This window comes from Miniopterus natalensis, chromosome 19 (assembly GCF_054644295.1).
Source record: "Miniopterus natalensis isolate mMinNat1 chromosome 19, mMinNat1.hap1, whole genome shotgun sequence".
Classification (NCBI taxonomy): Eukaryota; Metazoa; Chordata; class Mammalia; order Chiroptera; family Miniopteridae; genus Miniopterus; species Miniopterus natalensis.
In genome coordinates, this window is record NC_142099.1 from 8,344,884 (window position 1) to 8,363,970 (window position 19,087).

The following is a 19,087-nucleotide window of genomic DNA, read 5'->3' on the forward strand; positions in this document are numbered from 1 at the left end:
CTGGTTGACAAGACCCGGTCACTTGTTCGTAGGCACAATGATGGGTGCCAGGCTGGGTGTTGGGCAATTTCCTATTTTGTTTATTGTAAAGAAGGAAAATCAATCAGCCGGGCTTTCTGGGTCAGAGGGCAAGGGATGTTTACTGTCAACAGGAGGACAAGGGGATATAAGATACTGAGCTCGAGGGGACTTCTAGTTGTAGGACAGGAGCTTAAGAGGTGGGGTGAAGCCAACTGCAGGGCGTTTCTGTCCTGATGCATTTGATGGGAAATGCAACTTGGAAAATTGCACTAGGCCAGAGCACCAGAGCTAAATAGGATGAAATGAGGTCAGACTCAAATTCCGTTTCACCAAGTCTCCTTTTTAAATGACATTTTAATCCTCCCAAAGATGACAGATGGATGCTTGCAATTTGGAAATAAGAGCTTAAGTGAAGAATTGAGAAGGCAAGACTCTGGTGCATGCACAGGTGCCCAGAGAGATTCAGCACAGAGAGACTGACACTCCTGGGAGAGGGACCCACAGTGCTGTCCTCTGGAAGCAACCAGGACCTTGCTGTTCCTCAGGACTGAACAGGAAGCCATGAAAGCCCTGATTGCGGGAAACTTAGAAGACTGCCTGCTGGATAAGGTGAGGACAGATACGGTCTCTCCCACGCACCTCTCCCCCCCCCCCCTCCTCACCCCTCTACCCCCTCCCACCCCACCAAACTTGATTCAGAGTTCATTATCATAGTAATATGTTGACTTCTTAGGCAAAACCATTAAGAAAGAAACAGGGAAAACTTACAATGATAAAATTATAGCAAACTAAGTGATTTCCCATTATTTCTCCTTTTGGGAGGCTATGGGTGGGAGGAGTGTTGGCTGGCGTGTCCCATGGTCCTGTTTCCTGAAAGTCCAGACCCCTTCAGCCTGGCCTTCAAATAGCGCCTTTATCTTTCTTCTCTGCCTCCTGCATCTCCAACAGAACTTTAAACAGCGCTCCACACCTCTAATCCAGCCTCTGCACCTGCTTTCTTTGGCCTATTAGCATGTTTTTTAAGATTTCCTAATTTGTTACATATACGGGGTGGGCAAAAGTAGGTTTACAGTTGTGACTGCACGAAACAAGAGTTTATTCTTGTATTATTTTTATTAATTATTGTATTATTTTCCATACGATCAACTGTAAACCTACTTTTGCCCACCCTGTATTTCAAAATAGTGAGATTTTTGCATAGAAACCCTGATCTTCATCTTCTCTGGGAAAGAGAAAGCAGGATATCTGGCAACCAGAGGTCCCAGTTTCTTGCCTGGCAGCCGTGGCCTGGAGCTGTGTGTCCATCCATCAGAACGCGGGCTCACTGGGCCTCGGGACTTCGGCACTCCTGAGTCTGACACCTGCCCCCCACCCCGCGCTCTCATGTGTGTCCCCCTACCCCCCACAGGTGGCTGTGTCTGCCACTCCTGCCCCACAGAAACTGTGTCCTGAGAAGGCCTCAGGCCCCAGCTCCCCCTCTCCCCTCTCCCCTCTCCCCTCTCCCAGGGGAGATGGCCTCTCTCCTCCCCACTTGTCGGGCTCAGTCACCCATCAAACTCAGCTCAGGGTCCACTTTCTCAACAAAAATTTCCCTGACACCACAGCACAGAACGTTTTTTGCCTTCCTGTGAACTCTCCTGGTGATTATTACTGACAATATTTATTTGAGTATCAATTGTATATTGACTCCTGCTGCCTTTCCAGTTATAATCTTGGGTGGGAACTTAAATCTTATATTGTTTTCAGTTTCTGGAGGAAAGAATTAGCCTTGGATATCTATTCCCATGGAATTCACATGGTATCTTTGCACGTATGTGTCAGAATCACCTTCAGGGCTCAATGAAATAATGCAAGAATAGCGTGAAAGGTGCTGGCAGGTTGAGGCCCCTACAGTATCCCATTTAATCTAACCAACAACAGTGTGACACGTGCTTATCTCCTCTGTTTTTACAGAGGGAACAAAGGCTCGTGTGGATTAAATAATTTGTCCAAAGTTGCACAGCTTAGGTGGAGAGGATGCTGAGGTTTCAGCCTACTCTTTTTTTTTTTTTACCCCAAAGCCGTATTTCTTTGGCTAAACCCCTCTCTACAAAACATACACTGAGCACCTGCTTCGTGCAAAACACTGTGCCCAAAACACAGGCCTGAGATGGGGTCTGCTAAGTGAGAGAAATTCTCAGCTCCGTGTGTCTTTAAGGGGGGCCCTATCCCACCTACAGATCTTGCCCATAACTCCAAAGGCAAAAGGAGTGACTGCAGTGATTCTGACAAGGGCTTTGGAATAACAGCCTTAGTGTGGATCCCTGCTCTGTGACTTTCTGATCCTGGGACCGTGGGCAAATTACTTACACATTCTGAACTTCAGTTTTCTCAACTGTAAAATGGGAACAACCATCACGTCCACCTTAAAAGGTTACTGGGAGGCTCAAAGGAGTTAACCCTTATAAAGTATCCTGCATGTCGCAGGACTGTCCCGTCTTAGCTCCCAAGTGCTGCCGTGGCTACGGCTTCTGCTGCACCTGGGGCTGCAATTGTCCTGTGGGGCCCAAGCATTTGGTTCATGGAAGAATTTGGCTGAAAAGGTGGGGATGTGATGGTGGAAAACCTGTTTCATCTATATGAATCACTGAATTAGTCTCCATTCCTTTCAATTATCAACCCCTGGAAGACAGAGATGGTGCCTGCCCTTTTTTTTTTAACTATTGGATTTGATGCAATTCCAGAATTAAAAGTCTGACTTCTTGTTGTCGGAAGGAAGTTCTTGGCCATTTTCCCCAGTGGCATTGATCATGGGTGACATTTGCATATGCTCAGGGTTGTGACCAGGTCTGTCTGACATTTCATTCCTGGCACACTATTTCGTGCCATCTCTGTGCCTCTCCAGGAAGCATATTGGAATACAAGTGAGTCAGAATGTTATTATAGTAATCAACCTTGACGGCTCAATAATTTATAATTCAAACAGTAAAAATTGTCCACAAACTTGAGCTATTAATAGTAGCAAGTGATGTGTGGGACAACAGTGAGCCTGACAGTGTCATTTAGGGGGGAGAGGAAGTAGCCCAGGATGAGGACATGTACATAGACGTGTCCTGGAGAGAGGCAGGCCACCAAAAATGGATGGCACCCTCGATGAATGGGTGCTCTCGTGGCTATATTTTGCATAAACTCTGCCTAATTAGAGTAACGGAATCTTCATGCTAACAAACATAGCGTGACTTACCGATGGCCAGTGTGATGGATGGGCTGGGTTAGCCTCAGTCCTCAAAACACTCTGAGCACTTTCCTATTTGAGAATATTATTCCCCACCACCCCGCCTGCTGCGTCCTATCGAGTTAGCCCTTGCCTTACTTTTCCCTGCTCTTCCCGATCAGGCTTCTGATCCCCGAACTTATCCAGTGTGACCCCTGATCTACTAACCCGGCTTTGTCCATTCGCTGCCCAGAGTGCAAAACACGGCCTGCCGCCGAGACCCCCCTGCCCTGCCAGCCGTCTCCAGGCTTGCTCAGCAAACTCCAATCTTAGCCCGTCGCCTGCTACCTTTGTGCCGGAGAGCATCTTAACTGAGCCCACTGGGCTCCCACAGCCTCGCGCGCCCCCCGACAGCCGTCTTGGTCACACAGCCCCTCATTCCTTAGCGAAGCTGTTTCCAGTGTCTGTCACCCCGAAGTCCCCTCCCTTCCACCCCTCCATCTCACCCTCAGCAATGGCCTTGTCTCCTGCTCTGTAAGGAAAATAGACGTCAGACAGGAAAGCCCTGGGAGCCCCCCTGCTCCCCGCCCTTTCCTCGTATTTGCACCCAGCCTTTCCTCCCGGCCCCCACGTGGCTTCTCCTCTGGGGGTGCACGTTCGCCCGCTGCTTCCTGGCTGGAAAACTGACTCAGAGGCTTTGCCCTCCGCTGCCTCCTCTGCTGGCTCTTCTCCGTCAGCACTTAAACATGTTCAAACCTTTGTCATTTTGGAAAAACCTGCTGGTGTCCCTGTTTGCTTTCCCTTCCCTGGCGAGCTTCCCGGAGGAGTCGCTTACCTCTGTCCTCACTTGTTTGTCTCTCCTTCCCTCTTAACCCACCTTGATCAGGCCAGACGCCAGCAGTTCCCTGACCCTTCCGCCCTGTCCCAGCTGCCGGACTCCACGGACACTGGTCAGGCCTCGTCTCTCCCAGCCTTTCGCTCAGATGTCACCTCCTTAGAGATGACTTCCCTGGCCACCTGATTCCAAGACAGTAGCCCCTTGACTCTCTAACCCCTATCCTACTGATTTTTCTTTATGGGACTTATTGTACCTGAGATCACATCACACACACACACACACACACACACACACACACACACGATGTGTGTACACACACGTACAGGGGGGGAAAAGTCTGTTTACAGTTATGAGCATGCAAAACAGTTTATCCTTGTATTATTACTTACTAATTATTGTATTATTTTCTCATACGAGCAACTGTAAGCCTGCTTTTTCCTCACCGTCTATGTATATATACACGTGTGTGTGTGTGTGTGTGTGTGTGTGTGTATACATATATATATATATATATACCCATGTCCTATATTTTTAACCAGAGGGCAAGCATCTCTGTTGCCTCGTTCACTGTTGTGTCTCAGCACATAGATGGGCAGGTACTAGGTAAAACTGAACAAATGCTTCTATTTTATTTTATTTTTTAAGATTTTTTTATTGACTTTTAGAGAGAGAGGAAGGGAGAGGGAGAGAAACACCGATTGGCTGCGTCCTGCACGTCCCCTACTGGGGCTCGAGCCCGCAACTCGGGCACGTGCCCTGACCGGGAATCGAACCAGCAGCCACTTGGTGCACGGGATGATTTCCGACCAACTGAGCCACATCGGCCAGGCACAAGCGCTTCCATTTGAGAGTGAGCCCCGAGGCACTGAGACCTGAAGCCGCCTCTCCTGGAGTTCCTGGGAAGGCAGGGATTTTTGAGCCCACTCCTGCGGTCACCCCGCTGCGCCCTGTCCCGTCGCTTCCTTGGCCAGTGCCTGGGGCCGGCCCCAGAGATACCCTGAGCTGCTCCCTCTCCCGCCCACCAGGCGGACCTGAGGCGCCAGGGAGTTTCCCGGACGCTGGAGGAGGTGCAGAAAGCCGTCTACCATCTGACCACAGAAATCAGCAACCAGGACATCCGCTTCCAAGCCATCCCGTACTCCCTGGTGTACAACGAGAACATTAAGGTGAGCGATCCCCTTGGCTCTGGGTGCCCGCCCAGGGAGCCTGGACCCTGGGGTGGGCCGGACTCAGTACGTGACAGGCACCGACACCCCTAAGAAGAATCATAACCACACTCCCTGTTTCCACGGGTACTCTTAGTATTTACCATTTACAGGGTCATTTGAACGCCCACATTTCTACTTTCCAGATGATAAAAATCGAGACTTAGGGAAATCAAATGACTCGATCAGTCATATTAGGCACTGTAGCCAGGACACATACTGGGGCCTTGGTCCCAGAGTTTGTGCCCTTATAGCGATTAATGTTTAGTGAAACACCTATTCACTTATCGAGCAACTGCTTATAGATGGGGGACTGGGCAGAGGGAACTCAAGCATCGTTGAGAAAGTAGCTGAAAGTGATAGTCTGTGGCTTGCAGGTGGGGGAGGGAAGAGAATGGGAGAGGTGGCCTTAGACATTGCAGGAGCAGCCTGATAACCCCCTGTCCCTGCTGAGGAGCCCCCAGAGCCATGAGCCACCAGGGCCAGAGTGTGACGGCCCACGTTCATGTGACACTGCGATGGGCAAAGCTGTGCTCACAGGCATGGTCTCACTCAAACCTGCAGACAGTCCTGTGGGACAGACATTAGGGTTCTCTCCCTTTAGGGAGGAGAGAAGTGAGGCTCTGGATTATTCTGGATCCCCGTGCCCCTTTATCTCGATTTCTCTTATGACACATAAGAACCCCTTTCATTTGTGCTAAACTTATATGTACTCATGCCCCCTTCTCACATCAGACTACATTCCTCGTTTGTTAGGGTCACGCTTGTTGGTGGCTCTGTTCCCGGCCCCCAGCATGGTGTGGCCTGTGGCAGACACTCAATTTCTGTGGAATGAGTGAATGAGCAAAAGCGTTAGTATATGAATAAAAGACCGTTGGAGTCCAGTGCATTTCAAGGTGGGCGGGCATAGGGACCTCCGATAAGATTCTGGCACTTGTGCATCTTGAAAAAGAGTCAGATCTCAGGAAATTCACCTCAGGATGAAAACTGTGAGACGAGATGGAATCCTGGAATGTCAGAACAGCATCTCCCACCTCTACCGCCCACCTCCGCTGCCACCTAAATTAGACAAAAGTAGACCAGTGCCTGGGAATGGAAACATAGCATCATTTTTTTGTAGAGCTAGATCCCAGGAAATTTCCTTCTGGGAGAAAACGCCCTATAAACAGTAAGACCCCCTAAAGTCCCAGATCTCATTCACTCTTCTTCCTTGCAGACTCATGAAACCAAGAGCTCGGTGAGTTCATTCACCTGCTCGAAGCATCACGGGGGTTAGTGGCAGGCCCAGGATGGGCCCTCTTGCCGTGGGCAGGCGCAGCCCCCTGTTTGCCTCGCCGCGTGGCTGAGGGTTGAGTGGTTAGCGGAGCCGCCCGGCTCAGCAGGCCGGCTGCAGGGGTCTCCTGCGACCTCCCAAGTCTGAACTCACACCCCCTCCCCCTCCTCTCCTGCCCCCAGGTGCTGGCCCCCAGCCAGTTCCTCGTCACGGTCCCAGTGAGAGGCCTGGCCGGGTACAGGGAGGCCAGGGAGCACCGCTGGAGGTACTACACCCTGCAGGGCGCCCGGCAGCCCTGCCCCCTGCGGGCCCCCGAGGGCCTGCAGCAGTGGCTGGAGGTGCAGCAGTTCACGAAGAGCCTGTGGCAGTGGCACGAGGCAGATGTGAACATCGAGGGGGACATCGTGCCCGCCAAGGTCCTCCAGGCGCTCCGGAAACTGGTGGAAAACGCGATCGAGACCTGTCGCCTGTCAGGTGAGCGGGTCAAGAGAAGCACAAGGGAAACTTAGGGCATTTCCCTTTTGCTCAATAAAACCTCTGCTTGGGTGTCGCCCGAAGCTCATGCCCCTGAACTGAGATCATCACTTGCTCTTTGCACCTGTCCAGTCCCCGAAAGTGAAGCAGCTCTTTCTTTGGCCGTCATACATGGGAGTGGAATTCGTACACCAACACCCCCGTGGGTTCCAGAAGCTCCCTGCCCTGGCGTGGACATGACAGGCTTGGGGTGACGTAGCCTTTCCGTGGCGTTAGCTTAAAAATATGGGTTCTTTTCAAAAAAAAAGCACGTTACTCATAAACCTCAGAGCTTTGTTATTAGCCCATTCCTGCTGCAATACTCTGCCGCTGACCCCAGTGCCCCAGCTTGTTGAGAGCACACTTGGAAACCACCAACTTTTACCAACACCCCAAATCCAGAAGCCATAAAGAAGTGATTACGTTTAGCAACCCCAACATCTGAAGCCACAGTACAGTGTGGCATCTGTGCACACACACGCGTTCACGCATGCACACACATATGCACACACGCGCGCATGCACACACCCATGCATGCGCTCACACACACGTACACACATTTTGTTCACCCAGGGTGAAAAGGTGAATTTGAAACTGGAAAAATGTGTAATTTCCTCAGTTATACAGGAGTACTTAAAAACCAATAAGAAAATATATGAGCAGGCCAATAGAAATAATGACAAAAACAACCACCCATGACTCAGAAAAAGAATATAAATGGCTAGTAAACATTTTTAAGAATGTCCCATCTAACATGTATTTTGAGAAATGTGCATTAAGACAACTAACAGATTGACAGAGATGAAAACATCCTATCATGCTCGGAGTAGGGATAGGTGTCGTAAAACACATCTCCTTCAAAGTATAAATTAGTGCCTACTTTTTCAAAGGGCAGCTTGTCCACTTTTATTTATATAATGGGATTACTGGGCAGTTCAGTGATTCCAGTTCTAGAGATAGATTCCTACAGCTACACAGAAAAATATGCACAAGGATACCCACTGTCATAGGCTGTGTAATAGCAAATAGCTAGAAAGGACCTAAGTGGCCAACAAAGGAAAACTGAGTCAATCAGACTGCATTGGCCCGGGGGACTACTATGCAGCCTTCAAAAAGGAGGAGGTATGTGCACAGTTATGAAAATGCGCTTGCTGGATAAGGGAGAGAAAAACCAAAGTGCTGAATGATAGGTGATTCCATTTGTACATAGAAGGAAATGGGTTTCTGTGTACATTTCCTGTCTAGATGGAAATCACTCATGTTTAATGGATTGTTACCACGGACAGGATGCTTTCCTGGACTATTTAATTTAATACAGCATCTCTACAGAGCAAGAGTTATTTTTCTACCTGTTTTACAGATGCAAAAAAATGAAGTTTAGAGAGATTAAGTACCATGCAGGAGGTCGCACCCCAGGTGAGCAGAGCCAGCCACAGGAGCAGGGTGTGGGCCTGGCAGGCTGGGTCCGGCATTCGCTGCCCTGCTCAGCTCGAGACACTGTCAGCAGGGAGAGTGGGTATAAGAGAGCCACTCGGGGCCAGGTTGAGGAGGTGCCTTCCGTAAATAACGCTGAAGTGGTAGACACTGTCATGTTCCTATCTGGGCGGCTCCAGGAGGTGCAGACAAAAGCGCTTTATCACACCCCAGCGAGAAGAATGCTCCCCTGTGGAACAGCCTAACACAGTCAACAAGGGAGCCTCTGCTCCCTCTGCCAGGCAAGGAGAAGCAAAATAACAGCCCCCGGTCCTAGAGGGCTCGCCCATCTGTGATGAAGGCAAACAAATGGGCAGACAAAGGCTGGGAACAGAAGCGGGAACAAATCAGAAATGGATTCTGGTGTATGAGCTGGAAAACGTTACCAAATGGGTTCTCTTCTCCGCCTCTCTCCGCCTGGCTGCAAGGTGATGAGGCGAGGGCTTCCACATGCCCATTAAGCCAGTGGCTGTGCCTACTTGGAAATGTGTTATCATTATGAGGGCCTATGATGATAATGCAGCCGAGGGAGGCTGGCTTAATGGGGGTGGGAACAGATGCCACCTGAGAGCCTACAACTCGGATAGGAGACGGTTAAACTGAACACCACCAAAGGCCAATGAGCACGTGGCCAGGTCCGAACGAGGCGGACATAGGAGAGTGGTTGGATTTCATCTTACTAGCACATACACTAAGCAGTTGAGCCCCCTGAAAAGAACCCATTGATTTAAAAGAAAAGGTACCGTAACAGCCTTGGGGGAGGGAGGAGACGAAAGAAAAACCCACCAACCATGAGATTTTTCTACCAATGCGTCTGTCGATATTTATTTGGCTGATTGTCCAGTTGTGACGCAGGCACCCCACCTTGGGGTGCTATTGACTCCGTGAGAGTGGCCCTGCCAGCCGCCAGGAGCTGGTCGGAGTCACCGCTCCCAAGCTCCCTCTTCGCTGCTTTCCCTGAGCCTGTTCGTCATCTCTGCCCAGGAAAGGTCAGCCTGCTGACAAACAGCATTGCCGTCCACGTTGCCATGGAGACATCCGGAGGTCAGGTGGAGATAGAGCTGGCCCCCGAAGTGGAGATCCCCACCGCCTGGCCCAAGAAAGCCCAGTGGCCTCGGTGCCTGACGCGCTGGCCCTCCCCGGAGAGAGTGAAATGCATCAAGGTACCGTGGGCAGGGCCCCAGCCCGCCCCCCGCAGCATCGCCGCCTGCCCACCAGCCGCGCGGGGAAAACGGAGGCCTCGCTAGGTCGGCGGGCCCCAGAACCCGCAGCAGCACCCCAGGACCCGTTAGACATGCAGATGCCCGGGCCCGGCTCTGGGCCTCCTGACCGAGGCTCGGTGGGCGGGGCCCAGCCACCTGGGTTTTAACAAGCCCGCAGGTGACCCTGGTGCAGGTTGGAGCTGGAGAGACCCGCCCGAGAGCAAGTGAGCGCGGCCTCCGGCATGAGGGCCCGTCCCCGTGGCCCACGCGGGGGCCCTGCCTGCCCCGTGGCCGGTCCCCCAGGCTAGGGGACTGCGTGGGAGACGAGGGCCCTCCTCCTCACGGCCGCCGTTTCTCTGCTCTTCCAGTCCTTCGGGTTTACCCTGCTGGCCCGCTCCAGTTACCACTGGCAGCTGAGCTTCCTGCAGGCCGAGCAGGTGCTGCTGGAGCAGCTGGACGAGAATGGGGGCTGCCGCCGGAGATGCTTCCAGGCCCTGAGGCAGATGAAGGAGGACGTCTGGTGCCCGGGGGAGAGGCCTGTTATCACGTCCCACCATCTGCAGGTGAGTGTGCGGCCAGCGCAGCTGGGGGGGCTCTGCGCCCCGTAGGCCTGGCCGGAGCCGCTCAGAGGGGCCTGTGCGTGTGTGATGAGTTCAGGACGGGCCTCCCGTGTCCATGTTTGCCATCCCACAAGTTATCGCTCATTTTGGAGAGCGGTAAACCGGGCTGAATGTGCGTCCACAACACCCCTGGCCAGGGTAAAATTCCCTCCGCCTCCCTCCCTTCCTTTCCAGTTCATTCTTTCCCTTTTCTTTCTCTGTGTCTTTCTTTTTTTCCTCTGCGTCTTTCTGTCTCTCCCCTCCTTCTATTTCACTCGACGAGCCAACACGAGTGCCCACTATGTGCCAGAAGCCCTGCTGAGCTTTAGGAATGAATTACAACAGGTGGTCTCTGCCTGTGCGAAATCTACGGAGCTGTTCAGACGTCAGATGAATTCATGCTTTTCTCATGACTCCCCGCTCTCGTCAGACTGAGGCCACTCACATGCGCACACGTGAACACACACACTCCACACACAGGAGGAAACCAGGGAAAGTTCGGGTTAGCACAGGACTAATTTCCCGAACTTCCGGGCCCCAACATCGGGCATGGGTTTTCCCTCACTCTGTCAGCACCTGCCCTTGACCCCAAAACCCAACATTGTGCGTTCACAAACGCGTTCACTCGCTCAGCAAATGTGTATTGAGATAACTACGAGCCAGGGAGGTCCCCCGCACCTGGAGGTGCATGGCGCACAAACGCAGACGTGGGCCCTGCTCCGGTGGAGCTCGTGGTCTGGCAGGGGAGACGGGCGTCGAGGAGACAGCTCTGCAGGTGCGTGTGGCATCACGCAACGCACAGAGCTCTCTGGGGGAGCTTAGAGCAGCAGGACCCAGCCGGGACTGGGAACCCGGGCGCCCCTCCTGGAGAGGTGGCCTTTGATCACTCTCAGCTCCTCTTTCTCAAATTTCCAACCACACGTGCCGAACTGGGCACTCCGGGAGCAACCACGTGCAGCACACTAGGGCTGGGGGGTATCAGACTTTTACAACTAGCACAGCCCCAGCTTCGCTAGTACCCGTCCAGAGCTTCAGCCCGACTCCCTGACCTCGACACCGGTGAGCACAGGCCCCTGGCGGGGTCACCTGTCTGTGTGGTGCCTTCCCTGCGCGCTCCTGCTTGCGCCCCCTCTCCTTCGGCGTGTTCCCCTCTCGGCTCTGATGTAACCACTTTGAGGGCGAGTGCCGTGTTGGTCTTTTTCATTACTGAACCCCTGCTACCTCTCCCAATACCTTGTACCTAGTAGTTGCTTAGTAAATATTTGTGGGTCGAATGAATGACCTCACATGTTATTCAACTCCCCCCCACACACACACAAAACCGCTAGTCTTTGCTTTGCTCTCTTACCTTTCCTGAGCATCTCGCCTCCCTCGTCTGCCTGAGAATCTGTTAATATCTGGGGCCTTCTCTGGAGTGTCTGCATCCTTAACATCTCAGGCACTTGCCCCTAAAAACACACGCCCATTCGGGAGCAAGGGCAGGTCCTTTCCAAAGACAGTCTAACCGTTTTGTGACATGAGCTTCTTGCTCGCTTGTCTTTCTCCATGAGGACCAGGTGGAGCTGAGAGGCAGACTCTGGTCTGCCTCATAGCAAAACCCCACAACCTTAACCCCTGGTCATTGCTCAGGGGTTAAGTAGGATGGACAGAAACACAGTAAGTGGCACAAATATTTTCAGCAAGATTGACCAGGGCCACCATGGGCCTCCCGGCCCGTGACTGCTGTCAGAACTGCATTCCACCCGTGGATCCCTTTCATCCAAGCTGCTGTTAAACCTTCTAGAGTTTTCGGGCTACTCCCTCAAGGCCTCTGCTTCAGTCCTCCCTTACCCACCTGCACAGCACAACACAGTTGTGCATTCTCAAGAATGGGCCTTTAAAAGGGAGATACGTGTTGAGGGGGGTGGGACAAACAGGAACAGAGCTGCCTTTTCTCCATACTTAGAGGGTAACAGGATGGACGTGGCTGGTGACAGTGTGGTGTTATCCCCAATGGTGACCCGACTGTGCAGGCCCATTGCCAAGGCTTCCGTCTGGGAAAAGTGGGAGAGACTGGGTTGCAAAACAAGCCAGTCACGGTGACCTCACCTTAAGTCTGACCCTGTTCTATAGGGTCCTCCCCTCCTCCCTAAAGAGCCTCTCCCCCAAAGTGATCTCACGTGAGGCAAGAGTTTATCATTCATTGGCTTATTGATTTCTAAAACCCACTCAAAGGCACGGGCCTTGGTTATAATGGGCTTGGCTGCTTTCGTTTGCCTAAGGAGATAAAAGATTAACTGCAAGAGAGGGATTAATACTTTTTTTGTTTTTGTATCTAGGGTATCTTGACTAGCATGAAATTATCTCCAACTCATTTACTCCAAACAATTTAATCTGAATCAAAACAAAATCAGTATCTTGCTGTGAACCTAAAACTGTTCTTTTACTTGTTAGTAAAGATTGTATTTTAAACATACTCAACATCTAAACCGTAACGTTCGTTAATTCATTATTACTCTTGGTCAATAAGCGTTTACTGTGGGTGGGCCAGTGTCCCTGATGGGGGCTGGTGACATAATCGTGAATAAAAACAGGTGTGGTTCTCCCGTCTCTTGGAGTACACGGCCTCAGGGGGATTTCTTAGTAAACAGAAGGGCCAGTGCTGTGACCACTGCTGTGATCAGTGCTGTGATCTCTGCTGTGATCTCTGCTGTGATCACTGCTGTGATCACTGCTGCTTACGAGAAATACATGACAAAGAGGATGTTTGATGGGTGTCGGAGGGAAACTTGGGGGAAGGAATGCGTTTCCTGGACACAGAAGGAAAGGAAGTGTGCTCCATGCAGAAGTGGGGTGCAAAGGCCCTGAGGCAGAAGAGGGCATGACCTGAGGCCAGTGTGGCTAGAAGGAAAAGCCAGGGACAGCGTAGGGCCCGGTGAGGCTGGAAAGGAAGGTTAGGACCAAACCTTGTGAACTTAACTATGTCAAGGCTTCTATTTTTAATTAACAAGCAATAGGAAGGCTTGGAGGTGCTTTAGATAAGAAGCAACATAGATTTACATTTCAAAGAGACCACCTTGGCGTCAGCGAGGATGGTGACAGATGGGAAGGCGACAGCGATAGGTGCAGACAGCTTCGACGGCTGTTGCAGAGTCTGGGTGTGAGGCGGCCAAAGAGGACGGTGATACTGCAGGTGAAAATAAGTGGGTAGATCTGAGAACTGCTCGGGCAGGAGGATTGGCAGGACTCGACGCGTTGGTGAGGGAGGGACGGCTCCCAGGTCTGTGTCTTACATAAGTGGCTGGATAAGCAAGTCTGGAGGCAGACCAGGGTTGTGGGGGAAGGGGCCACGAGCTCAGTGTGGACATGTTGCCAGATGGCTTTCAGGTTTTCAAAAAATGCCAGATAAAGAAGTCGGTGGAGAAGTCTGGGAATGGGGAGTCACCTGCGTCTCGCAGAAACCAAAGCCACTGCCGTGGAAGGAAGATAGTAAGAGGGCCCGGAGCTGGGAAACGCCAACGTTTAAAGGCAGGCGGAGTAGCTGCAGTGCTGGGAGAAGCCCAGAGGGAGTGGCGGCTTGGAAGAGGGAGGGCCTGGAAGAGAAAATCCGATTCTGCTGAAGGTCAGGCGAAGCGAGGGCTGCGAGAGGCCTGCTGGGCTCAGCAGTATGCAGGTCACTGGCCCTCTGGGAGAGCACCTTTTGGGGACTGATGGCAGAAGAGTCCACCCGGGAGTGGCCTGAGGCGGGGAAATGAAGACAAAGAAACGAGATGACTGTTTGGAGGGACCTGGACTGGCAGAGATGACAGGGCAGGAGGAGACGTGGGACTGGGGAGAGGGCAGCAGGGTAGCTTTAAACGGGTTCAAAAGCCAGTGAGGAAGAGGGAGGTGGGTCTCTACCGTTTCTGGCAGGGGAGACAGATGGGCCAGCTGGGGGGGGGCGGGCGCCAAGAGGCAGGGAGGGCGCTGTTGTGGGCAGAGCTGCCTGGCCTGCGGGCAGGAGGGTTTCCACGTCCCCTGTGGAGCAGAGGCAAAGGCACCTGCCAGGTGTGCGGAATCAGCTTTAAGGCGAGTCGTGATCATTAGCCATGTGAGTGGAGAGGGAATGAACGAACGAAGAGGCCTCGGAGACCCGCAGGACAAGGCCAGGGATCAGGACAAGGCCGGGATCAGGACAAGGCCGGGGATCAGGACAAGGCCGGGATCAGGACAAGGCCGGGGATCAGGACAAGGCCGGGATCAGGACAAGGCCGGGATCAGGACAAGGCCGGGGATCAGGACAAGGCCGGGATCAGGACAAGGCCGGGGATCAGGACAAGGCCGGGATCAGGACAAGGCCGGGATCAGGACAAGGCCGGGGATCAGGACAAGGCCGGGATCAGGACAAGGCCGGGATCAGGAATTCAGGGCAGAGCCACGGGCCTGGGCGCTTCCCTGCCTCCTCCCCGGGCACGCGCACTCAGTGTTCCTGGACCGTCTCCTCGGCGCCCAGCATTCTGACCCGCCCCTCCCTCCGCAGATGGTGCTCTTCTGGACGTGCGAGAAGTACCCGCGCACGAGGGACTGGCGCGCCTTCGGCACGGGGCTGCTGCGCCTGGCGCGGCGGCTACACCGCTGTGTGCGCCAGCGCTTCCTGCGGCACTTCTTCGTGCGGACCAGCAACCTGCTGCAGGGCGCCAGCGCCACCGAGCTGGACGCCGTGGCCCAGAGGCTGGCCGTCTTCCTGAAGGACCCCCGGGCCAGCCTGCCCTGAGGCCAAGCTGCCGGGGCCCCCAGACGGTCATCCCATCCCAGCTGGGCCTCCGTGGATCGGACAGTCATCCCATCCCAGCTGGGCCTCCGTGGATCAGACGGTCATCCCATCCCAGCTGGGCCTCCGTGGATCGGACGGTCATCCCATCCCGGCTGGGCCTCCGTGGTTCGGACGGTCATCCCATCCCGGCTGGGCCTCTGTGGATCGGACGGTCATCCCATCCCGGCTGGGCCTCTGTGGATCGGACGGTCCTCCCATCCCGGCTGGGCCTCTGTGGATCGGACGGTCATCCCATCCCGGCTGGGCCTCTGTGGGTCGGACGGTCCTCCCATCCCGGCTGGGCCTCTGTGGATCGGCGGACGGTCATCCCATCCCGGCTGGGCCTCCGTGGATCGGACGGTCATCCCATCCCGGCTGGGCCTCCGTGGATCGGACGGTCATCCCATCCCGGCTGGGCCTCCGTGGATCGGACGGTCATCCCATCCCGGCTGGGCCTCCGTGGATCGGACGGTCATCCCATCCCGGCTGGGCCTCTGTGGATCGGACGGTCATCCCATCCCGGCTGGGCCTCTGTGGATCGGCGGACGGTCATCCCATCCCGGCTGGGCCTCTGTGGATCGGACGGTCATCCCATCCCGGCTGGGCCTCTGTGGATCGGTGGACGGTCATCCCATCCCAGCTGGGCCTCTGTGGGTCGGACGGTCATCCCATCCCGGCTGGGCCTCTGTGGGTCGGACGGTCCTCCCATCCCGGCTGGGCCTCTGTGGATCGGACGGTCATCCCATCCCGGCTGGGCCTCCGTGGTTCGGACGGTCATCCCATCCTGGCTGGGCCTCCGTGGATCGGACGGTCCTCCCATCCCGGCTGGGCCTCTGTGGATCGGACGGTCCTCCCATCCCGGCTGGGCCTCTGTGGATCGGACGGTCATCCCATCCCGGCTGGGCCTCTGTGGATCGGACGGTCATCCCATCCCGGCTGGGCCTCTGTGGATCGGACGGTCATCCCATCCCGGCTGGGCCTCTGTGGATCGGCGGACGGTCATCCCATCCCGGCTGGGCCTCTGTGGATCGGACAGTCATCCCATCCCGGCTGGGCCTCTGTGGATCGGACGGTCATCCCATCCCGGCTGGGCCTCTGTGGATCGGCGGACGGTCATCCCATCCCGGCTGGGCCTCTGTGGATCGGACAGTCATCCCATCCCGGCTGGGCCTCTGTGGATCGGCGGACGGTCATCCCATCCCGGCTGGGCCTCTGTGGATCGGACAGTCATCCCATCCCGGCTGGGCCTCTGTGGGTCGGACGGTCCTCCCATCCCGGCTGGGCCTCTGTGGATCGGCGGACGGTCATCCCATTCGGGCTGGGCCTCTGTGGATCGGCGGACGGTCCTCCCATCCCGGCTGGGCCTCTGTGGATCGGACGGTCATTCCATCCCGGCTGGGCCTCTGTGGATCAGACCGTCAGACGCCGGGTTCCTGCCCAGGAGAAAAGCTGCAGAAGGCAAAGGAATTTACAGCCACCCAGTAGCACATCAGATGTCCGACCAGGCCTCCCTGGAGCCAAGCAAGCATTTCAGCCCTCACCAGCTACCTCTCTTGGGGACAGCTCTCCTCAAGCTGCCCCAAGCCACAGATTGTAAACCAGTGACAGTGCTGAGTGTTTTCCCTTGTTCGAGTGCTGGCAGGGAGGAGGGAGGCAGGGCCCCTGGAAGGCCGGGCATCGGCCTGCTGCCCAGCGTGGTTCTCCAGCCTGCTGACCATGGATTTGTTAATTTTCTATTTGTAAATGGGACTGTGCATATGTCCCCCCAAGGGCAAGGCTGTGAGCCCGGGGGCGGTGCTGGTGCCCTTTCCAGGAGAAGGCATTGGATCAACACCAAGTGTCGCTGGTTGGTTGAGTAGCCGGTGCTTGCACCCTGGATCAGTACCTAACCACTGACTGAGTGATTACGTGTGATGCGTTAGCATGCGTGTGTTTCCCTCCAGCTCTCCTCGTGGTTCTGTCTGCTTCGCTGCCAGTCCCTAAGTAGAGAAAGAGAGGTTTTGGTGACAGGTGACAGTCAGAGATGAAAGGGCAGATCTCTCTGCTTCCTTGAGCCCAGCCACTGGCCTCTCCTTGCTCCCCACGCCACGGGTCAGGGATGGCACTGCCTTGTGTTTATGAAGGAACTCGGTACTGTGATCTGCATGGAATGACTTGGGAGTCACTCACCTCTCAACGCCTTCCTTTGCTCACGTCATTCACTCACTCATTCATTGATAAATACGCGCTCCTTAGGCATTGGGGATGCAACAAATTGCAGAATGGACCAGGCCTACCTGATGGATGATGTCTAGTGGTAGAGACAGGAAATGAACAACAGATACATAAACAAGATGATTATAAATTATAGCAAGTGCCATGAAGGAAATAAATATTACTGAAATAGAGCCACAGGGAGAGCCTTGAACAATAAAATGCGAACAGCTGAAGGGGAAGGAAAGGGAGCCACGGGCAGACTTGGAGGGGCTGCAGGAGTCAGATCACTTGGCCTTGGAAAGCTGGTAAGGAATTTGTATTTTATTTTAAAATCAAAGGTGTGACATTTGGCCTCTCCTGCTACCATCAAATGATTTGTATTTTAAATATCCATTCTAATGTCTGCATAAAGAGAGTCTGTGGCTCACACAAGAGTCAGGGGCGCAGAAGGCCCTCCAGCCTGAATCTTGAATTTCACTGAGGTCCCAAGGCCACACATCCTGTGCAGCATGTTGGCCAGGAATTCTGGGAGTTCTTGGTTAGATCAGTGGTTTCTTTTGGCATTTATTTACTGCTTCTCAATTCAAGGGAATTCTACTACTTAGAACATTTCCCTCAAATATATGAGGGAATTTCTTAAAAGCAGGAACTACTGATTTTTTTAAAAAAAGAAAAGTCACATTTGAAAATGAAAACAATTATTTTTACAAAAATACTGTAACCAAATGGTGGGGTCCCTGGGCTATCACATAGGAAACTATCGTTTTCAAATGTTGGGGGAAAAGTCTTTCCAAGTGTACAAATTTTATAATTTTGAAAACATGAACTGATGAGCAAACCAGTGTTTTGCTAAATTATCAAAACTTGCATGCAAATTCTCATATACCTAGGTCTTGGGAAATATTTTTGAGAAGGTAGCAGATGTAGCAAGTTTTTAAAATTTTAATGATGAAAACAGTTGAAGCGAGTTTCAAAACAGCTCTGCAGTCACAGAATGCCAAAAAGTGTGATGACTACCAATTGATTCAAATGTGTGCATGTGTTTGGAGAGAGGTGGGACTGACGTGCTCCACGGTCCGATTCCAGGAGGCTCTTCCCACCTCTCCCTGTAGATCTGGGTTTTGCAGGAGGCAGGGCTGCCCGCAGGTTCCTGCGTGTCCCTACCGCTGACCGGCAGAGGGCAGGAGGGGACCACGCATGGAAAGAGCCGGGTTCCCACCCAGGTCCTTTTCAGCCCAGCAGGTGGCACCCTCCTCAGCCGATAGCCTGGCTTCTCCAAAAAGGGAACTACAGACAGGATTTAGCTGATGCTAAATTGTTTACCTTTCCTGCCATTTTGGCTAAAATTCAGTCTTTCTGCTTGAAGCTCAGATTTAAAAAGGGAACCTATGCAAGTCTAGTCCATCCTGGGGATTCTGGAATATTCAGCTCGGAGTTCTGAAAAGCCTGATAATATTACTCCTTTATTCTGGTTAGTCTTTTTTTTTTTTTTTTTTTTAATTCTCCAAAAGACTTTTCCTGTCCATCCCCAGCCTTCCAGGCGCAGGGCTGTCTTATAGGAGAATGCTTGGCATTCTGCTGCAGCAGCCGACTTGGCTCGAATTTGCATCCCAGCTCTGACACTGTAGCTGCCTGTCCTGGGCAAGTTGTTCGACTTCCTAAATCTCTGTTTCTTTATGGACATTGTTATCGGTTGAATCGTGTCCCCCAAAATCCATATGTTGACGCTCTAACCCCCAATACCTCAGAATGTGACAGTATTTGGAGACAGGCTCTTTAAACTGGTGATTGAGATAAAATGAG

General features: G+C 53.3%; 1 protein-coding gene across 1 annotated transcript; it reads left to right on the plus strand.

The window, feature by feature from the left end:
* The first annotated feature begins 492 nt into the window (after nucleotides 1–492).
* On the plus strand, nucleotides 493–15,051 carry MAB21L3 (mab-21 like 3). The gene is made up of 6 exons (XM_016223316.2): nucleotides 493–630; nucleotides 5,078–5,218; nucleotides 6,713–7,004; nucleotides 9,501–9,679; nucleotides 10,087–10,281; nucleotides 14,816–15,051. Exons 1-6 carry the CDS (start codon nucleotides 583–585, stop codon nucleotides 15,047–15,049), a joined length of 1,089 nt encoding a protein of 362 aa, XP_016078802.1. The 5' UTR covers nucleotides 493–582; the 3' UTR covers nucleotides 15,050–15,051.
* The last annotated feature ends 4,036 nt before the right edge of the window (nucleotides 15,052–19,087 follow it).